At 40.7% G+C, this 18,757-nt stretch overlaps 1 protein-coding gene across 1 annotated transcript in view; it reads left to right on the top strand.

Moving 5' to 3' along the window:
* The first annotated feature begins 714 nt into the window (after positions 1-714).
* PRTG (protogenin) overlaps positions 715-18,757 on the top strand; it is a 147,422-nt gene continuing 129,379 nt past the window's right edge. The window contains exons 1-2 of the mRNA XM_042252429.2: positions 715-990; positions 3,256-3,558. Of these exons, the coding sequence (XP_042108363.1) occupies positions 897-990; positions 3,256-3,558 (397 nt within the window). The 5' untranslated portion in view covers positions 715-896. The remainder of the gene's footprint in view (positions 991-3,255; positions 3,559-18,757) is intronic.

Genomic DNA, 18,757 nt, shown 5'->3' on the forward strand with positions numbered 1-18,757 from the left:
TTTAGGGCACTTTTCAGAGATGTTTTTAAGCCAGCGCTGCTTCTGATGGGGACAGGGGGAACAGGAACCGTCCCCAAATGTGGGGGCTGATCTCCCGGAGATGCCTCCAGTGGAGCTGACAAATCTCTGAAGTGGGAAATAGTTTTCCCTCCGCAGGGCCTCGGCGTGTGAGGGATGGAGGGGGATGGGCAGGGGCCATCAGGGGAGAAGTCTCCGGCCTTTCCACGTCTCTCAACACCATCCCTCCGCCACCCCGCCTCCTCCTTCCCCGAATCCTAAACAAGCCCAGGAGTGAAGGGGGGTGGTCTGCGGAGGAAAGAGGGGCCCTGGGTTGGGCCCGGCCCCGGCCGGGAGGCTTGGCCTTTATGGCTGTGCCCTCGACGGTGGTGGGGAAAGCCAGAGGGGGCGGGGAAGCGGGCCTGAGACCCTCAGCCGGGGCTTGACCCCCAGGTGCATTGTCCGGCGGGGCCCGTCCCCTCCCCCCGGGGCCACGACCCGGCCGCCACGGGGCCCCCTCCAGCGAGCGTCTCCCTCCGCGGCCGCACCGACCTCGCGGTCCTCAGACCAGGGGCCAGATGTAGAAAGTAGTCCCCAGGCCAGCAGCAGCGGCGGTGTCCACTCCACCGCCCCCGCCCCCTCCAGCCGTCGCCTCACTCCGCCCCCGGGCCGGACGCTCGGCCCCCCCACCCCAGCCTCCTGCGAGCGGGTGTCCTTGCGCCGGCCTCGCCGCTCCCGCAGAGAGCAGACACCGGCCGCACCACGCCACGCCGGTACCCGAGCGGGAAACCCACGCTGCGTGTGTCCAGCCGCCGCGCGAAGAGGGCTCGGAGTTGGGGGCTGGCAGGCGGACAGCGGCTGAGGGACGCCGGGGGAGCATGCCCGCGCAGCCCCGCTGAATGGCGCCTTCCCTGCGACCCCTCACCCGGCCGCAGCCGCCAGGGATGCTGCTCGGCGCGCTCCTGCTCCTGCCGCTCCTCGGCCGCATTCCAGGTGGGCGCGCTTTCTTCGGCGGCGGTGGGAGTGAGCGGGCTGGGGAAGGAGGCAAAAGGGTGCGTGCGTTGGGAGGCGGCGGGATCCTCTGCGGGAGCACTGACCCCCGGCCTCTGCCCCCTCCCTGCAGCCAGTCGGGAGCCGCTGGAACGCGAGGTGCGCGCGGGCTCTGCTGGGGCGCCGGCGACAGTGGCCGCCTCTCGCAGCGCCCGCCCCTCCTCGCTGCGCTCCCCCGGCCGCGCCCTGGGGGCCGACGCCCGCTGTCCACTGTCCCCCCTGTCTCTTCGTGCCATTGTCCGCGCTCCGGCCGTGTCTTCGCCTCCGCGCCCAGCCCGGGCACCGCGCGCCCGCCCGCCCGCCTGTCTGCCTGGGCCGCAGTAGCCGCACGTGGCTTTATTTATATTGTTTCCTTAGTGGCAGCCTCGCCGCGCAGGGGGGCGCCGCTTTTCCGCGAGGCTCCCGGGTTTGTAGTGGGGACTGCCTCACATTTTAGGGCGGGGGAGGAAATAGGTGAACTCAGCGTCCAGGTCAGACCCCTAAGTGCTCCCGCTTTCCCGGAACCGGATCGAATGAGGAGGAAACGGGAAGGGTGGCATTGGAAAGAGAAGAGGAGTGGAAGTTTTGTGGCCCATTTGTGCCCCGGAGGGGAGGAAGAAGTGTCCTGAAGCTGAGAAGGAAGGTATCAAAGTAGGATTTACTTCTCACAGCTAGGTATTTGGGGGCAGGATCTGAGGGGTGCACGAATGTAAAGATCCCTCCGAACTCCAGGTTAGTTAGCCTTGCGCAAACTTGGATGAACCAATTTTTGGCTTTTTTTTTTTTTTTTTTTTTTGCGCGTCCGGGTTGCTTTATCCCCAAACGGTTAAGAAGTGTAAAGTGGAGGAGGGTGGGCGGGGAGAAGAGGTGTTCAGAAGAATGGGTTCTTTTATTTATTTACAGGTTACAAACCCCAGACTTTGGTGTTCTAACCACACCCCTCTTCTCCAGGAGGAGTTAGTTTTCTTTTAGCATGAGAAAAGGATCAAAGTCAGATGTGACTCGGAAACACAACGGGCGCCTTCCGGAGTGGTCCTCGCTGCGCGGGGCTGTTAGGGTCGCTCTTGTCGCCCTGGGCATCCATTAGGAGAAGTCAGCAGCCCGGGCGTGGGAGCGTGACTGGTGTGTGAGGTTTGGAGGACCTGCCTTGATGAGAAACAGATCAGTCCGTGGATTGGTACTGTGAAATGAAGACAATCAGAAGGAATATGAAATGCACTCCACCACCCCCCCCCCGCCCCGCCCCGCCCCGCCCCTGCTCCAGGGCGCTAATACTCTACTCGGCCCCAGTCAGTATGCAAGACTTCAGTTGACCTTTGCGCTAAATGAAGGAGGTGACAGGATGTTATTTGGTCATCGGATGCTTTATTCTGGCGGTGATGTGTATACTTAGAATAAAGCCTTTCCTCTGCTCTGATAAAAATGTGTATTGGTTGATTAAGCAATCTCCTCTCCCTATTAGACAGTAAGGACCAATTAGTCACACTCACCCCGCCCCCCCCCAACAGTTGGTAGTTCTAAAAAAAAGAAAAAAAGAAAAAGAAATAGAAGGTTCCTAATCCGATCACCCACTGAGTACAAGCAGCAAGAGTTACCAGCATTTGAGTCAACTGTTTGTCCTTTAAATACCTTACCATACTCTGCAGAAATTAAGTAAATGGGTCTCTTTCAAGAAGAGACAGAATCTTTGCTGTTAAAGGGCAGGTATAAAAGTGCAAACTTGTAACTTGTCACAAAGCACTTGCCAGAGGACTAGGTGCCAAGGGTTTCAAAAACTCTTCAAGGGACAAGGAAATAAACTTGCTTGTTCACAGAGTTGGAGTTTTGCTAATGATTTCTTGTAAAATTAGACTTTTACGACTTACTCTGTTCAAGATCTTTTTGACAAGCTTGTAAAAGTAGCAAACAGCTTTTGCTCAAGAGCTTTCCTGATGATTTTGAAACTCTAGCACGGGACTTGAGAACAAAATTCTTAAAAGGGATGAAAAGTTATTGAAATCTTCCCTAGGCTTTTAGTGTAAGATGTTGTAAAAAGATTTATCTGATTTACTGAAAAGGTTTGCTCCCTTTCAGCAAACTTAGATTGGTTTATTAAGGTGTTTGTCAGTTAACTAATCTGGTTTGTTAAACTGGTTTGTTACACTCTGAATATGTGTTTTACAATTGTGTGCTAAGAAATTATTTTACACCTGTAATTCTGGATATGCCTTTCCCCCCTTTTCCTTGTAGGAGTATGGTGCTTTAGCGAACTGGTTTTTATAAAAGAACCACAGGATATAACTGTTGCAAGAAAGGATCCAGTCGTTTTAGATTGCCAGGCTCATGGAGAAGTTCCTATTAAGGTCACTTGGTTGAAAAATGGAGCCAAAGTGTCTGAAAATAAGCGGATCCAGGTTCTGTCCAACGGCTCTTTATACATCAGTGAGGTGGAAGGCAAGCGAGGAGAGCAGTATGATGAAGGATTTTATCAGTGCTTGGCCATGAACAGACATGGAGCCATTCTTAGTCAAAAAGCTCATCTTACTTTATCAAGTAAGTGCTTAAGTTCTTGATTGTTTGATGTTTTTCACTGCTACATTTTGATGATTTTTTGATTTTCATTAGTATGCTAACCTGGAGATAGTACTTGATGCTAAGGCCTGCAAAAAAATCTGAGGGGAAAATATATATGCATGTATAAATTTGAATGAATGAGAACAAAAGTCACATTTACGTTTAGAACACCAGAACTTGTAGAGGTGACTTTATATGAATAAGCACTTCAAACTCTGAAAAGAGTTGGTGAAAATTTAGTCAACACAACAACGGTTGTTCTAAAATCTCATTTTTTTAATTAATAATTGAATTTTGAAAATCATAAACAGTGTTTTCTGCTTTTCAAATGGTCTTTAAACCCTAAATCTTCCATATAACCCAAGCTTTCAGTTCTCTGACTGCTTTAAGATCACCCATGTTGCCTTTTAATTGAAAGAGAGGGCACTGGTCAGTAACTCTCAAGCCTTTGAAGTATTCGTAGGCTTTTCCTGCTGGGAGAGAAAGAGATTAAGGCCATTTCCATATTATGCCTAATGGACTTAAACCAGATCTGCCCACTTTTTCTCAGTTGTCATAAAGTTTGCTGTCTAATGATTTCCTTTGTATTAACAACCCTATCAGATCAACCATTTGTCCGAGTGACCCACTGCTTGGTGGTTACCCTGATAATCGTTGAGTATAAACGTGGGCCTAAGATAGTTAGAGAACTCCGTGTTTTCATTGAAGCTTTCCATCTCTTCAGGTGATCCCACACCCAGCACTCAAGATTACAATAGACAAAATTTAAATCTTAATACACACCTGTATCTTAAAAACAGTTTTACAGGCATTGTATCCACATGTTTTTGTTAATCCACAAAAGATAGATTTTGCTCTACACCTACAAATTGATCATTCACAAGATGAACACTAGGAGGAGGGAGCTCTAGAGATAAAGTCATAATCTTCAGGAAATACTTTCTTCAAGGTCTCCACAAGTTGAAATTTAGGAAGCTATTGTTGGGGGTTTCCTAGGTGACTTTATTGTAGCGGTCCGTATTTATGCTACCTTCATTTTAGTAACTTATATGCGCAATAATAATTAATAGTAGAAAATAAATTGTAAGTGAAGATCTTTTTGTATTGAAATATGTCAGGAAAGTAGAGAAATTTCCAATTCTAATTAGCCTGAGAGAATGTCTGATAAACTTGCCTTTTTTTTTTGCTGTGATGATTGGTCAGTCATCATTTGTTGCTGTTGTTGTTGCCGAGTAATGGTTTTTCACTGCCATATTGTTTTCAGGATAGTGTGCTTTTTATGCCTATGTTTTATTCATTTAATTTTTGTCTAATTGTTCCATAAAGTTGTAATTTTTTTCACCTTTTTGGGTTTGTGGAATCTTGTGTTTTCATGTCCAAAAACTGTAACTTGTATTACTTTGCCAGAGAGGAGAAGGGGCAGGATGGAAAGGTGGAGGGGGACTGATGGCTCTGAAAGATTCGTCATGACCACTTGATACCAGGACCTCCTTAGCAGCCTGACAATTCTAGGATGCTTAGAAATGCTTTGAAAACACGCAGAGCTTTCAGGTTTCATAAATAGTCTCAATAGTATTGACAGTAGTAACTAACAATGTTAGTAACAGTGAAACAAAGGTTTGTATTGGCTTTTGAGTAGCCTTAGGTTTTGTATCTTTATAAAAATTATTAATGACAAATATTTTATTAGATGTAAGTATTTTGAAGGATTTGGTGGTGAAGTAGTTTTGATATTTTAAGTATCAAAAAAACCTTTTTAGTTAAACTATGTAGAACATTGCTTTGCTATTAAAATATCAACTATAGTATGTTAGTTATAGGAACCACACTTTTCATATGCACACATCTTATTAACTTGGAGGAGGTACTCTGCTTAGAAAGTGCATTCAGTTATTATAGAGTTAAAGTAAGATATGCCTAGTGGGTTTAGATTTTTCCTTAAAATATGAAATTTCTTAGAGATTTAAAATTTACGAAGTCCTGATACCAGAGAAGCCGTGTCCAATGACATTGGAGGCTTGGATGACTTTATCCTGTGTTCAGGGTGAAGATGTAATACATATTAAACAGGAAGAGAATAGGCATTAAGTGGACATTCTGGTTTTTTTTTTTTTTTTTTTTTTGAAGGCTGGCTCTCTCCTAGTTATTGATAGCAGTGGGGTGCAAGTATGTTCTTTTTATTTTCTGGTCAAGGGTTTTGTTGCCAAGCATATCATTTAGTTCTGAAGTGTAATAAATATAGCACCTGGAAATCTAAAACTTTAATCAGTGCGAGTTTTAGATTTTTAATACAGGCAATAAAGTCTTGGTTTCTAAACTTAGGAACTAGAAGCTGAAAGTTGCACTCTAGGCAAGAATTCCATTATTCATGTGTAAATTAGGAATTCACAGGGTTAAAAGGTTAGAAACTGGCCAGGATGAGGTTTACCCTTGTGATAAAGAGCAGATGACCCTCATTCATTGGTCGAAGCTTTCATGTAGCTCTTCTGCAAAGTTAGTTATTGCCATGAATTGTTCTTGAGGAATGCAGAAATTCAAATGTGAACAGGCCTTTCCTTAAGTGTCACTGTGGAGCCTTATCTCCCAGGCACATCAGAGCCTGCTGTGTGGACAAGGTTCCTCCCCTAAGGCCTGGAGGCTTTGCTTTCCTGTTCATCCAAGCACAAAAGAATTTGTCTAACTTAGCTTTTCTAAGGCATCCCATTTTTAAAGGAAAGTATAGGGTTAAAGTAATATTTAGTTTTTTTTTTTAAGTTAATCCTTTTTATTGATAGCTATTTTAGCCATTTTACATTTTCATGTAATTAGAATAGAAAAGGGAGTGATGTGGACAGCTCTTTTTCCAGTTGTATACTGTAGTAAGAACAGGAGATTCAACCTTTACCTATAAATTTCAGTATTTTTAACTTTTGGCAGATCAAATTTTCACTTTCATAGGTGCTAAGTCTTCACTATATAAATAATTTAATTTAAATATTTTAGGAGTAAGAAATAATCTATGACATCTTGACATTTCTTACATTCTAAATGTTGAAGTAAGTAAGATAAATTTCATAGAAAAGCATTAGTGTGGTAAAACGGTCTCATATTTCAACAAGTTTAAATTAAGATAAGAGACATTTGAGAGAAGTAAAGGAGGAGGCGGGTTGTGTTCTGTGATGTGTAAAAGACTGGCGGTAAGCTAGTGATTGAACAGGAAGCTGGTTGTTTATTTCCTTTCCATAAAAGGTGGAATTGAAGTCTTAGGATGGAGGGAAAGAGCTGACATAAAGCTGACTTATATTTGCTGGGTTTTTCATGACTGTTCACTTGGGTGTGAAATAAATTTTAAGTGAGCATTTGTAGCTGGAAGACCATAGGAATTATTACAACTTTATGATGGATTTCACACCCCGCCCCCTCCAAATTTTGAGATTAGTTTTAGCATCCATAAAACTAATAGCAGTAGTTGTTTTCCTTTAAAAGACTGTAGGTGGGTTTTCAAAGAATAACATGTTTGTCATTTCAGTTTAAGTTCAGATGAAATGACATTTTTTGGTGAGATTAATGAAAAACTGTTCTATGAGTATGGTTTCTATTTTAAAGAGTAATACATAAATTATAACTCAGCTGATCTTTGAAATGTGAAGGTAAAACATGTTCAAAACATTAAAAGTCTTTTTAGAAAGAAAAGAAGGTGGGTGGTATATTGAAAAGAGAAAGATAAGAACTATGAACTTATTAGCCTAAATTTTGAATTTTATTCATCATCCTTGACCCCAGATGGGCAAGAATTTGCTTCATTGACACTTAGTGAGATTTGTAGATGCTGTGAAAAGGATAACATCTCTTACCTGTGTGCATGTTCACTTCAAATCAAGCTGTTAACAGTTACTTGTCCGAACTCTAGAGTGCTAGCACAAAAGCAAAAGTTGTTTGATTTTGGAAAAATAAGACAAACTGAGATATTTAGAGAGACTAATCTGCCAGCATTGTAGATAAGGTTCAGATGGTGCTTTTTGGGATCCAAGAAAAATCATCTTTAAATAGAAGAGAGGGTGGTATGGTTGAAAAGTACATGTTTAAATTAAAAACTGACCATCCTAAAATCGTCTAAGTTAAGGCAGGGAAGTAAAAGCACATGTAGTTCTACAGGCCTATTTACAATAACACTTGGTTCTTAAAATCTGTCTGCCTAAAAGGTTTATCACGTACCTGTAATATCTGGATAATGAAACCAGTTTTTCCCACTTTGCCCTTGATTATTGAGGATCATTTCTCATTTCCAGAAACCTGTAATACTATCTCACTATTTTTCAAAGTTGTTGGAGTTCTTATTTTTCAGTGAAGCAGAGTCCACTGAGGGATAGAATTATAATTTGGTTTAAGATGTATAAATGTGTTTGTTTATTTCTGTCAAGCTTCTTAATGGAATTTTGACGGGCATTTGGTATGGCCCTGCTGTGTCAACTAGCTCTGATTGTTCTAAAGAAAGGCCCTCACTCTCAGCACTTGTTTGTCTGGGCATTTGTTGTCATTTCCCCTGAATTTAACAGCTGGGCTTATTGATGAAGTCCAGAGCAGTTTAAAAGAATAGCAGAAAACAAATCTCTTAAGCAGCCGTGTTAGGTTGAATGAGTATTTCAATTAATAAATGAATGCATTTGAGGTTACTTCTTTTGAAAACTATATTCTTGACTACAATTTTGAGACATGATTTTTTCTCTGATTGGCAAAGGTGCTCAATTAAGGTCATTTACTTTCAGCTTTTAAACTGGCAATTACTATTAGTGTGAAAATAATCAATAATGTTAAGTCAAGCATTTTGCTGAGGATTATGCTTGCATTTTACAATCATCTGATTATTGATGTTTTAAGAAAAATTCTAAAAATTATACCACAAATATAAGCTTTTTCCTGTCAGTCAGGGCTATCTTAGTACTTCTGAAAGTTTATGGTGTTCAGACTCTTTATTAAAACACTTTAAAAACTCATCATTTTCTAAATATCTTAGTACGTAAGAGAGGAAGAAGATATGGTTGTAAGCATTGAAGCAGAATTGACAGTTGCCCTAACATGATAATTGGCACAGAGGAAGTTCACAGTCAACAATGGACAGTAGTGATGTACAAAAAGGTAAAACTGTACCAAATTACCTTCAGTGGCTGTAATTCTGAAGCCAAGTGAACTGCTTTGGGGATACGTATTACAGAGGATAAAGGCGTCATCCTCACAAAGGTCTCTGACACTAATCTGACAAATACTTTCCTGACTTTTACATTTCTTGTTTTTTTCTTTTTTAAAACCTCTGGTTCTCAGAAACTGCTTTTGATGAGCTTTAAAAGCCAAATTCTTATAGACTGAACAGAAGGTATGAATTAAAAATTTTTTTTTTAGTTTCCAGAGTGTTTGCTTTTCTGTGTGTATGTGTGTGTGTATTTTATAGCTTTAGTATGTGTAGTGACTAGATTAATCAAGTAACTATTGGGGAGTGCAATCATTGTTCAGGGTCCTGGTTTCAAACTTGTATCCTTGCTGGACTTAATTTTTAGGACTGATGGAAATAAAATTTTCTTTAAAATTTTTGCTTTATGAAACTATAGTAAATCCCTGTTTGGAACAACGTGACATTAAAAAAAAAATGATGTTGCTTTATATAGATAACTTTCTCTAAGTAAATCATATTCCTTTGGGATAATCCCCCCAAGTATCCCCCCTTTTTTTGGGTAGTCTTTCAACTCCACCAATATACCAAATATATATATAGAGAGAGTTAATCGATTACATTTCTCAGGGTTTCTCAGCCTTGGTTCAGTTGAAATTTGGGGCTAGGTAATTCTTCATTGTAGATGCTGACTTGTATAACATAGGATGTGTAGCTTCTAGACACCAGATGCCAATGGCACTGTTTTCTAGCTGTGTTGATGAAAGAATGTGTTTTGGGAGGCAAAATCACCCCTGGTGGAGAGCCACTGATGTTTCTGAAAGTAGTGGCAAACTTCAGTCCAAGTAATACTTGGTTATTAGTTTTTTTAACTGTTTCTGTCTTAACTTGATATTCAAATTTTCTTGGTGTTAGTGTTAAATTTATTGATTGAAGACTCCTTTTCATCCCTTTTCACACTCGAGAGTATGTTGAAAACTGCTATTAAGAGTTTACCCTCCTGTAGGTTCATTCATTTTGATTTCAGTACTTTAGATATTTTCTTGGAAATTTTTTTTTTCTTAATGTGATGGACACTGTAGTTGAAGAGATGAGAAATCTCCATGTGTGGTGAATGTTAGAGAATGTTAGAGAACATCTTTTGTGAGTGCAGCAGTGAGTGCAAGGGACCTTTGGAAGAAGGTTGCCATTATCTTCATTACCTCCACCATAGTTTGGACGAGGAGATACCCCTACGTCCAAGGCAGAGAATCCCCAGCAAGACCATAGGCACTGGAGTGGCAGCTGCGCGGCACTGGAGCAACTTCGAGGAGACACCCCACGTCTAAGGGCAAAGGAGAAGCCCTAGCAAGATGGTAGGAGGGGCAAAATCACGTTTAGAATCAAACCCCATACCTGCCAGAGACACTCAGAGGGCTCGAACAAACCTTGTGTGCGCCAAGACCCAGAGACAACACAGAGACTGAGGCAGAACTGTGTTTGAGTGTCTCCTGTGGCACGATGGGACTTCCCTGGTGGCTCAGATGGTAAAGCGTCTGCCTACAGTGTGGGAGACCTGGGTTCGATCCCTGGGTTGGGAAGATTCCCTGGAAAAGGAAAGGGCAACCCACTCCAGTACTCTTGCCTGGAAAATCCCATAGACGGTGGAGCTTGGTGCAGGCTACTGTTCATGGGGTCATAAAGAGTCAGGCACGACTGAGCAACTTCACTTGTGGCGGTATGGGTTAGCAGTGGACTGCTGCAGAGGCAGGGGCTCTGGGTGCAGCAGACTTGGGTATGGCTTAAGCCCTCTTGGAGGAGGTCACCATTAACCCCACCACAGAATTGCCCGAATTTACACAGGACTGGGGAAATAGACTCTTAGAGGGCACAAATGGAACCTTGTGTGCACCAGGACCCAGGAGAAAGGAGCAGTGACCCCACAGAGACTGACCCAGACTTGCCCATGAGTGTCTAGGAGTCTCTGGCAGAGGCGTGGGTTGGCGGCCTGCTGCAGGGTTGGGGTCACTGAGTGTAGCATGGGGCCTTTTGAAGGAGATTGCCATTATCTTCATTACCTACACCATAGTTTGGTTCCCAGGTAGATAACAGGGAGGGAACACAGCTCCACCCATCAACAGAAAACTGGATTAAAGATTTACTGAGCATGGCCCTGCCTATCAGAACAAGACCCAGTTTCCCCCTCCATCAGTCTCTCCCATTAGAAAGCTTCCACAAGCCTCTTATCCTTCTCCATCAGAGGACAGACAGACTGAAAACCACAGTCACAGAAAACTAACCAATCTGATCACATGGACCACAGCCTTGTCTAATTGAATGAAACTATGAGCCATGCCTTGTAAGGCCACCCAAGACGGATGGGTCATGGTGGAGAGTTCTAATATAATGTGGTCCATTGGAGAAGGGAATGGCAAACCACTTCAGTATTCTTGCCCAGGAACAGTATGAAAAGGCAAAAAGATAGGACACTGAAAGATGAACTCCCTAGGTCAGTAGGTGCCCAATATGCTACTGGAGAAGAGTGGAAAAATAACTCCAGAAAGAATGAAGAAACAAAGCCAAAGCAAAAATAACACCCAGTTGTGGCTGTAACGGGTGGTGGAAGTAAAGTCCAATGCTGTAAAGAGCAATATTGTATAGGTCCATGAATCAAGGCAAATTGGAAGTGGTTAGACAGGAGATGGCAAGAGTGAATGTCGACACTTTAGATATCAGTGAACTAAAATGGACTGGAATGGATGAATTTAACTCAGATGACCATTATATCTACTACTGTGGTCAAGAATCCCTTAGAAGAAATGGAGTAGCCATCATAGTCAACAAGAGTCCAAAATTCTGTACTTGGATGCAATCTCAAAAACGACAGAATGATCTCATTTGTTTCCAAGGCAAACCATTCAGTATCACAGTAATCCAGGTCTGTGCCCCTACCAGTAATACTGAAGAAGCTGAAGTTGAACAGTTCTATAGCTCAGTTGGTAAAGAATCCACCTGCAGTGCAGGAGACCCCAGTTCTATTCCTGGGTCAGGAAGATCCCCTGGAGAAGGGAAAGGCTACCCACTCCAGTATTCTGGCCTAGAGAATTCCATGGACAGTCCATGGGGTCGCAGAGTTGGACACAACTGAGCCACTTTCACTTTCAAATGAAGACCTACAAGACCTTCTAGAACTAACATCCCAAAAAGATGTTCTCTTCATTATAGGGGATTGGAATGCAAAAGTAGGAAGTCAAGAGATACATGGAGTAATTTGGCCTTGGAATACAAAACGAAGCAGGTCAAAGGCTAGCAGAGTTTTGCCAAGAGAACGCACTGGTCATAGCAAGCACCCTCTTCCAACATCCCAAGAGAAGACGTTACACATGTACATGACCAAATGGTCAATACTGAAATCAGATTGATTATATATTCTTAGCAGCCAAAGATGGAAAAGCTCCATACAGTCAGCAAAAACAAGAGCAGGAGCCTACTATGGCTCAGATCATGAACTCCTTAGTGCCAAATTCAGATTTAAACTGAAGAAAGTAGGGAAAACTACTAGACCATTCAGGTATGACCTAAATCAAATCCTTTATAATTATACAGTAAAAGTGAGAAATAGATTGAAGGGACTAGATCTGATAGACAGAGTGCCTGAAGAACTATGGACAGAGGTCCATGACATTGTACAGGAGGCAGGGATCAAGACCACTCCCAAGAAAAAGAAATGCAAAAAGGCAAAATGGTTGTCTGAGGAAGCCTTACAAATAGCTGAGAAAGAAAGAGAAGCTAAAGGCAAAGGAGAAAAGGAAAGATAGACCCATCTGAATGCAGAGTTTGAAAGAATAGCAAAGAGAGATAAGAAAACCTTTCTCAGTGATCAATACAAAGAAATAGAGGAAAACAATAGAATGGGAAAGACTAGAGATCTCTTCAAGAAAATTAGAGATACCAAGGGAGCATTTCATGCAAAGTTGGGCTCATTAAAGGACAGAAATGGTATGGACCTAACAGCAGCAGAAGATACTAAGAAGAGGTGGCAAGAATGCACAGAACTGTACAGAACAGATCTTCTTGACCTGGATAAGCACAGTGGTATGATCACTCACCTAGACCCAGACATCCTGGAATGTAAAGTCAAGTGGGCCTTAGGAATCATCATTATGAACAAAGGTAGTGGAGGTGATGGAATCCCAGGTGAGCTACTTCAAATCCTAAAAGATGATGCTGTGAAAGTGCTGCATTCAATATGTCAGCAAATCTGGACAACTCAGCAGTGACCAGAGGACTGGAAAAAGTCAGTTTTCATTCCAATCCCAAAGAAAGGCAGTGCCAAAGAATGTTCAAGCTACTGCACAATTGCACTCATCTCACATGCTAGCAAAATTCTCCAAGCCAGGCTTCAACAGTACCTAAACCATGAACTTCCAGATGTTCAAGTTGGATTTAGAAATGGCAGAGGAACCAGATCAAATTACCAACGTCTGCTGGATCATCAAAAAAGCAAGAGAGTCCCAGAAAAACATCTGCTTTATTGTCTGTGCCAAAACCTTTAACACTGTGGGTCACAACAAACTGGAAAATTCCTAAAGAGATGGGAATGCCAGACCACCTGACCTGCCTTTTTAGAAATCTGTATGCAAGTCAAGAAACAATAGTTAGAACTGAACATGGAACAACAGACTGGTTCCAGATTGGGAAAGGAGTATGTCAAGGCTGTATATTGTCACCCTGCTTATTTCTATGCAGAGTACATCATGCAAAATGCCAGGCTGGATGAAGCCCAAGGTGGAATCAGGATTGTTGGGAGAAATATCAATAACCTCAGATACACAGATGACACCACCGTTATGGCAGAAAGCAAAGAAGAACTAAAGAGCCCCTTGAAAGAGGAGAGTGAAAAAGTTGGCTTAAAACTCAGCATTCAGAAAACGAAGATCATGGCATCCGGTCCCATCACATCATGGCAAATAGATGGGCAAACAGTGGAAACAGTGAGAGACTTTATTTTCTTGGGCTCTAAAATCACTGCAGATGGTGACTGCAGCCATGAAATAAAAAGACGCTTGCTCATTGGAAGAAAATCTATGACCAACCCAGACAGCATATTAAATAGCAGAGACATTACTTTACCAGCAAAGGTCCGTCTAGTCAAAGCAGTGGTTTTTCCGGTAGTCATGTATGGATGTGAGAGTTGGACTATAAAGAAAGCTGAGTGCCGAAGAATTGATGCTTTTGAACTGTGGTGTTGGAGAAGACTCTTGAGAGTCCCTTGGACTGCAAGGAGATCCAGCCAGTCTATCCTATGGGAAATCAGTCCTGAATATTCATTGGAAGGACTGATTATGAAGCTGAAACTACAATAGTCGGTCCCCTGATGTGAAGAGCTGACTCATTTGATAAAACCCTGATGCTGGGAAAGATTGAAGGCGGGAGGAGAAGAGGACAACAGAGGATGAGATGGTTGAATGGCATCAGTGACATGATGGAGATGGGTTTTAGTAGGCTCCAGAAGTTGGTGATGGACAGGGAGGTCTGGTGTGCTGCAGTCCATGGGGTCACAAAGAGTCACACGCAACTGAGCGACTGAACTGAACATGATGATAAGTAAAACTGTATGAGATTAACAACCATAGAATAACATTTGCCGTGTAGTAGGTGGTTCATTGGGTAAATTGTTAACAGAAGTCTTTTCAGCTCATTCACTGGTACCATAGACTTATTTTGGTCAGAAGTAATTTAACTTTTATAGATAATGATGTAAAGATGGTAGCATCTGCTGAGGGTATCAAAGGGTTATTAAAAGGAAAAGAATTAGACAATACAATATTTAACTAGTACACAGAAAGTCACATGGAAATTTTTCAGTGATTGTTATTGAAATATTTGTTTTATGTTATTTTTTTTTAAACTTTTTATTTTGTATTGGGATTAGCCAGTTAACAATGTTGTGATAGTTTCAGGTGAACAGTGAAAGGACTCCACCATATATATATACATGTATCCATCCCCCACACCCTGACTTCCCTTTCATCCAGCCTGCCATGTAAGATTGAGCAGAATCCATCTTCTGTACAGTAGGTACTTGTTGGTTATCCATTATGAAATATTTGTTTTACATTACTTAGTAGCAGTGGACAGGGATTTCGTAGTTTTTATCTTCTGCAGGATATTACTCTTTGTGTATGCCTCAGTTTTGGTTAAGTTGTTTATGCTAGTAAAAGTTGTGATTATTGCTACATGGAGTTAATCACCTGTAGAGGCCAGTAGCCACTGGTGACTCAAGGGGGAACGCTGAGATAGATGAAGAAGGAGCCAGAATATTTTAAAGTTGCTCTAGTGCTGAGCAAGGGTGGTTAAATGTTTTTGGTACCGTGTGTTCTATGCCAGAAATGTACTTGGCGTGGAACAAATCACTAATTAGCTCAAAATAGAATGCACATTTTCATTATATTTGAGGAAAATAGTATTTGGGTCAAAGCAGAATTTTAATTTTGTTGAGTTCTTATTTTCCTGTCCTTGTAGTCATTCATAAAGAGGTGATGGAGTTGACAGTTTCCAATAGCTGGTAAATACTCTGAGTGCTGCTGTGTTTTTTACTCAGTTGCTGAGAGGGGTGAGGTGGGAAGGCAGGAGGAATGATAGAAAGGCAGAAGAGCCAAACATTAATGCCTTCTCCATTGTTGGTGACTTACACAACTTTAGACAAATCACTTTATCATTCGGAGCATTGTCAGATCCTGGATAGATACTTGTCTTATCTGTAAAAATAGGTATCTGGGGAGAAAAAGGAGGAGGGATGGATAATGAACAACACAGTGCCCTTAGTTTTGTAATTCTGTTATTATAGTTCTAAGTAAATGGCCAAGAGATTATGTTTTTGCAAGGGTGAGTCCAGTGACATTGCAAGAGAACAATTTAAGTCATGGAGAAAAAATTAAAATAGCTTGTCAGTTATTTAATTTGGTACTTTTAATAATTCATACTCTTGCCATAGACCTTGGGAAATCTGCTTTTGGAGAGGGGAAGCCTTAAACCAGTACTGCTCATTTGAACTAGTATTATTTTTAGGAGTCTAGAAAAATAGATTACCTTGCCTGAGATTGGACAGTTCAGAATAGTTGTGCTGCTTTGAAGGCTGACATAGTGTAAAAGAGGTATAACTTTACAAATATGTTTCTGGCTCTGCCAGTAATTAATAGTGTATTCTAATCTTTATTGACTCGGTGTTTGAAAAAAGTAGTACTGATTTCATCTTAAGAGGGTTTTGCTAGTGTTATTAGTGTTTTAATAGAAATAGATTATACTGGCTTCCTGCTGTGACCACCAATTCCTGTTAAGAATGATAAGGTTTAATTTTTCCCCCAGCTTTCAAACTGAATTAGCTTGAATCCCTATGATTGGACTTAAAGTAATTTTGATTAAAGTATTGACCTCAAACTGGACAGATAACAAGAATGCTTTGATGTTGTATTGCATTTTGGTAGTACTTTTTAAAAGGGAGATCACTAATTTTCTTGAATAATTTTACCAGCTAAAAGTGTTCACTATTTTCTTAAAAAGAATTCATTTTTATATGTTTAAGAAAGCTGTATTTTCATGCTCTGACTTAGTAATAAGTTTAATATAGTTTTAATTGAGGAGGCAGCTTCAGAAAAGCAGTAAGGTTACCAAAAGTTTCACCAACAGGATTATTAAAGTTATCCTAATGATGGAGTAATGTTTCTTCAAAGCCTGTTAGTATCTTTACCTGGATGATTTACCACATTTTTAGAACTAATAATACTTGAAAGAAAATATACAGACAGAAAAAACTTTGTGAAATTTGAATCTGTCAGATGTCAACTCGGAAGTTCTAATATTTAGGGAGAGAATTTTACTGCTTAGCAGGTGCAATAATGAGAAAATATAAGTGGATTCACAGTTGGTCAGTAGAAAGGTTATCAGTTTCTTATCATACTTGAATCGACTCTGCCATTTTTTTTCTAATTGATGAATAGTTAATGTACAATATTATATATGTTGTATGTGTACAACATAGTGATTCACAAATTTTAAAGGTTATACTCCATTCATAGTTTTAAAATATTGGCTTTATTTCTTGTGTTTACAATATATCTTGCAGATTATTTATTTTACACTTAGTGGTTTGTACCTCTTAATCTCTTACCCCTATTTTACCACTCCCTGCTTCCCTCTCCCCACCCCCCCCACTGGTAATCACTAATTCTCTGTAAGATCATTTCCTTTTATTATAGTTACTAGTTTATTGTAGTTTTTAGATTCCACGTATAAGTGACATCATACAATATTTGTCTTTCTCTGACTTATTTCACTTAGCAAAATATTCTCCAAGTCTATCTTTGTTGTTGCAAATGGCAAAATTTCATTCTTTTTTATGGATGAGTAGAATTTCATTGCGTGTGTGTGTGCATACCACATATCCAGTTGGACCATTCATCTGTTGGCAGACACTTAGGTTGCCGCCATATCTTGTAAATAATGCTGCTATCAACATTAGAGTATGTGTAACTTATTTGAATTTGTATATGTTTGTTTTTGTGAGGGTTTAAAAAAATATATATGTATATGTATATATACCAGGGATGGAATTGCTGGGTCATATGGTAGTTCTGTTTTTAGTTGTTTGAGAAACCACTTTACTGTTTTCCAATTTACATTTACCCCAACAGTGTGCACAGGTTCCCTTTTCTCCACATCATCTCCAACATTGTTATTTTTGTTGTTTTTGATGATAGCCATTTTGACAGGTGGGTGGTGATAGCTCATTGTGGTTTTAATTTGTATTTCTCTGATGATTAACAATATTGAGCATCTTTTCATGTGCCTGTTGGCCATCTGTACGTCTTCTTTGGAAAAATGTCTATTCAAGTATTTAGCCATTTAAAAAATCAGGTTGTTTGTATTTTTTATGTTAAGTTGTATGAGCTATTTATATATTTTGGATATTAACCTTTATTAGTCATATCATTTGCAAATATTTTCTCCCATTCAGTAGGTTGTCTTTTCATTTTGTCAGTGGTTTCCTTTGCTGCTCAGAAGCTTTTAAGTTTAATCAGGTCCCATTTGTTTATTTTTGCTTTTATTTCCTTTGCTTTAGGAGACAGATCTAAAAAAACATTGCTACAATTTATGTCAGAGTGTTCTGCCTGTGTTCTATGCTAGGAGTTTATGGTTTCTGCTCTACCATTCTTTATCAGAACAGAAAGAAAGTGACTAATCAAAGATTTTTTTCCTGTTAGACAACTTTCAAAAGGGGATGACATTTTTAGAAAATAAAATAAAAGATATAGAAAATGCATTATTATTTTCCACTGATCTCCAAACTTTCAAAGACTTGTTTAGATACTAGCTGTGAACATTTTAAAGAGAGAACCTTAAGATCCCATGAAACATATCCTACAGTCAGTAATGAGTCCTTGCTTCCTAATTTGACTTACAGTATCATTCTGCCTTTCTCTAACATGAGTAAGGATCATAAGTTGTAGTCTTAGATATTTCCATTTTGCAAATAATAAATATTAAGCTGGAAGGAGGTAACTGCTTTGTCCAAGGACACAGCTGCTAGATGTGAGACCAGAGCTCAGGCTTGCTAATTCTAGTCATAAATTCACAGTACTTAAATACTTTCTCCTGTGTATTGTGTGGAAGTGTATCTTACTGTATTCACATATATCTCATCAAGTGCGGAAGACAGAAAAGTGAATGATAGTGGAACTGAGCCTGAAGTTAAAGATAATTTCTTAATATTTATATTAAAAATATTTTATCATTGTGCAGCTTACCTTTTACTGTACTTATATGAGGTGTTGTTTTTGTTGGTGCAGTGAATAGGTTAATTTGAAATAAAATCACTATTTTATTTCATTTATAAAATGTGCTTATATTTTTATCAGTCCTGTGGCACTTCACAGAACTTCATTCCTGTGGATAACTTCTATGTAGGGATATTGAGCTCTTGTCCTTATAGAGGCTCAGTGTTTGTTGATACATCTGTCCAAATGGAAGTTTGATTGAAGCAGTGATTTTCAGTGT

Source organism: Ovis aries, chromosome 7 (assembly GCF_016772045.2).
Source record: "Ovis aries strain OAR_USU_Benz2616 breed Rambouillet chromosome 7, ARS-UI_Ramb_v3.0, whole genome shotgun sequence".
Classification (NCBI taxonomy): domain Eukaryota; kingdom Metazoa; phylum Chordata; class Mammalia; order Artiodactyla; family Bovidae; genus Ovis; species Ovis aries.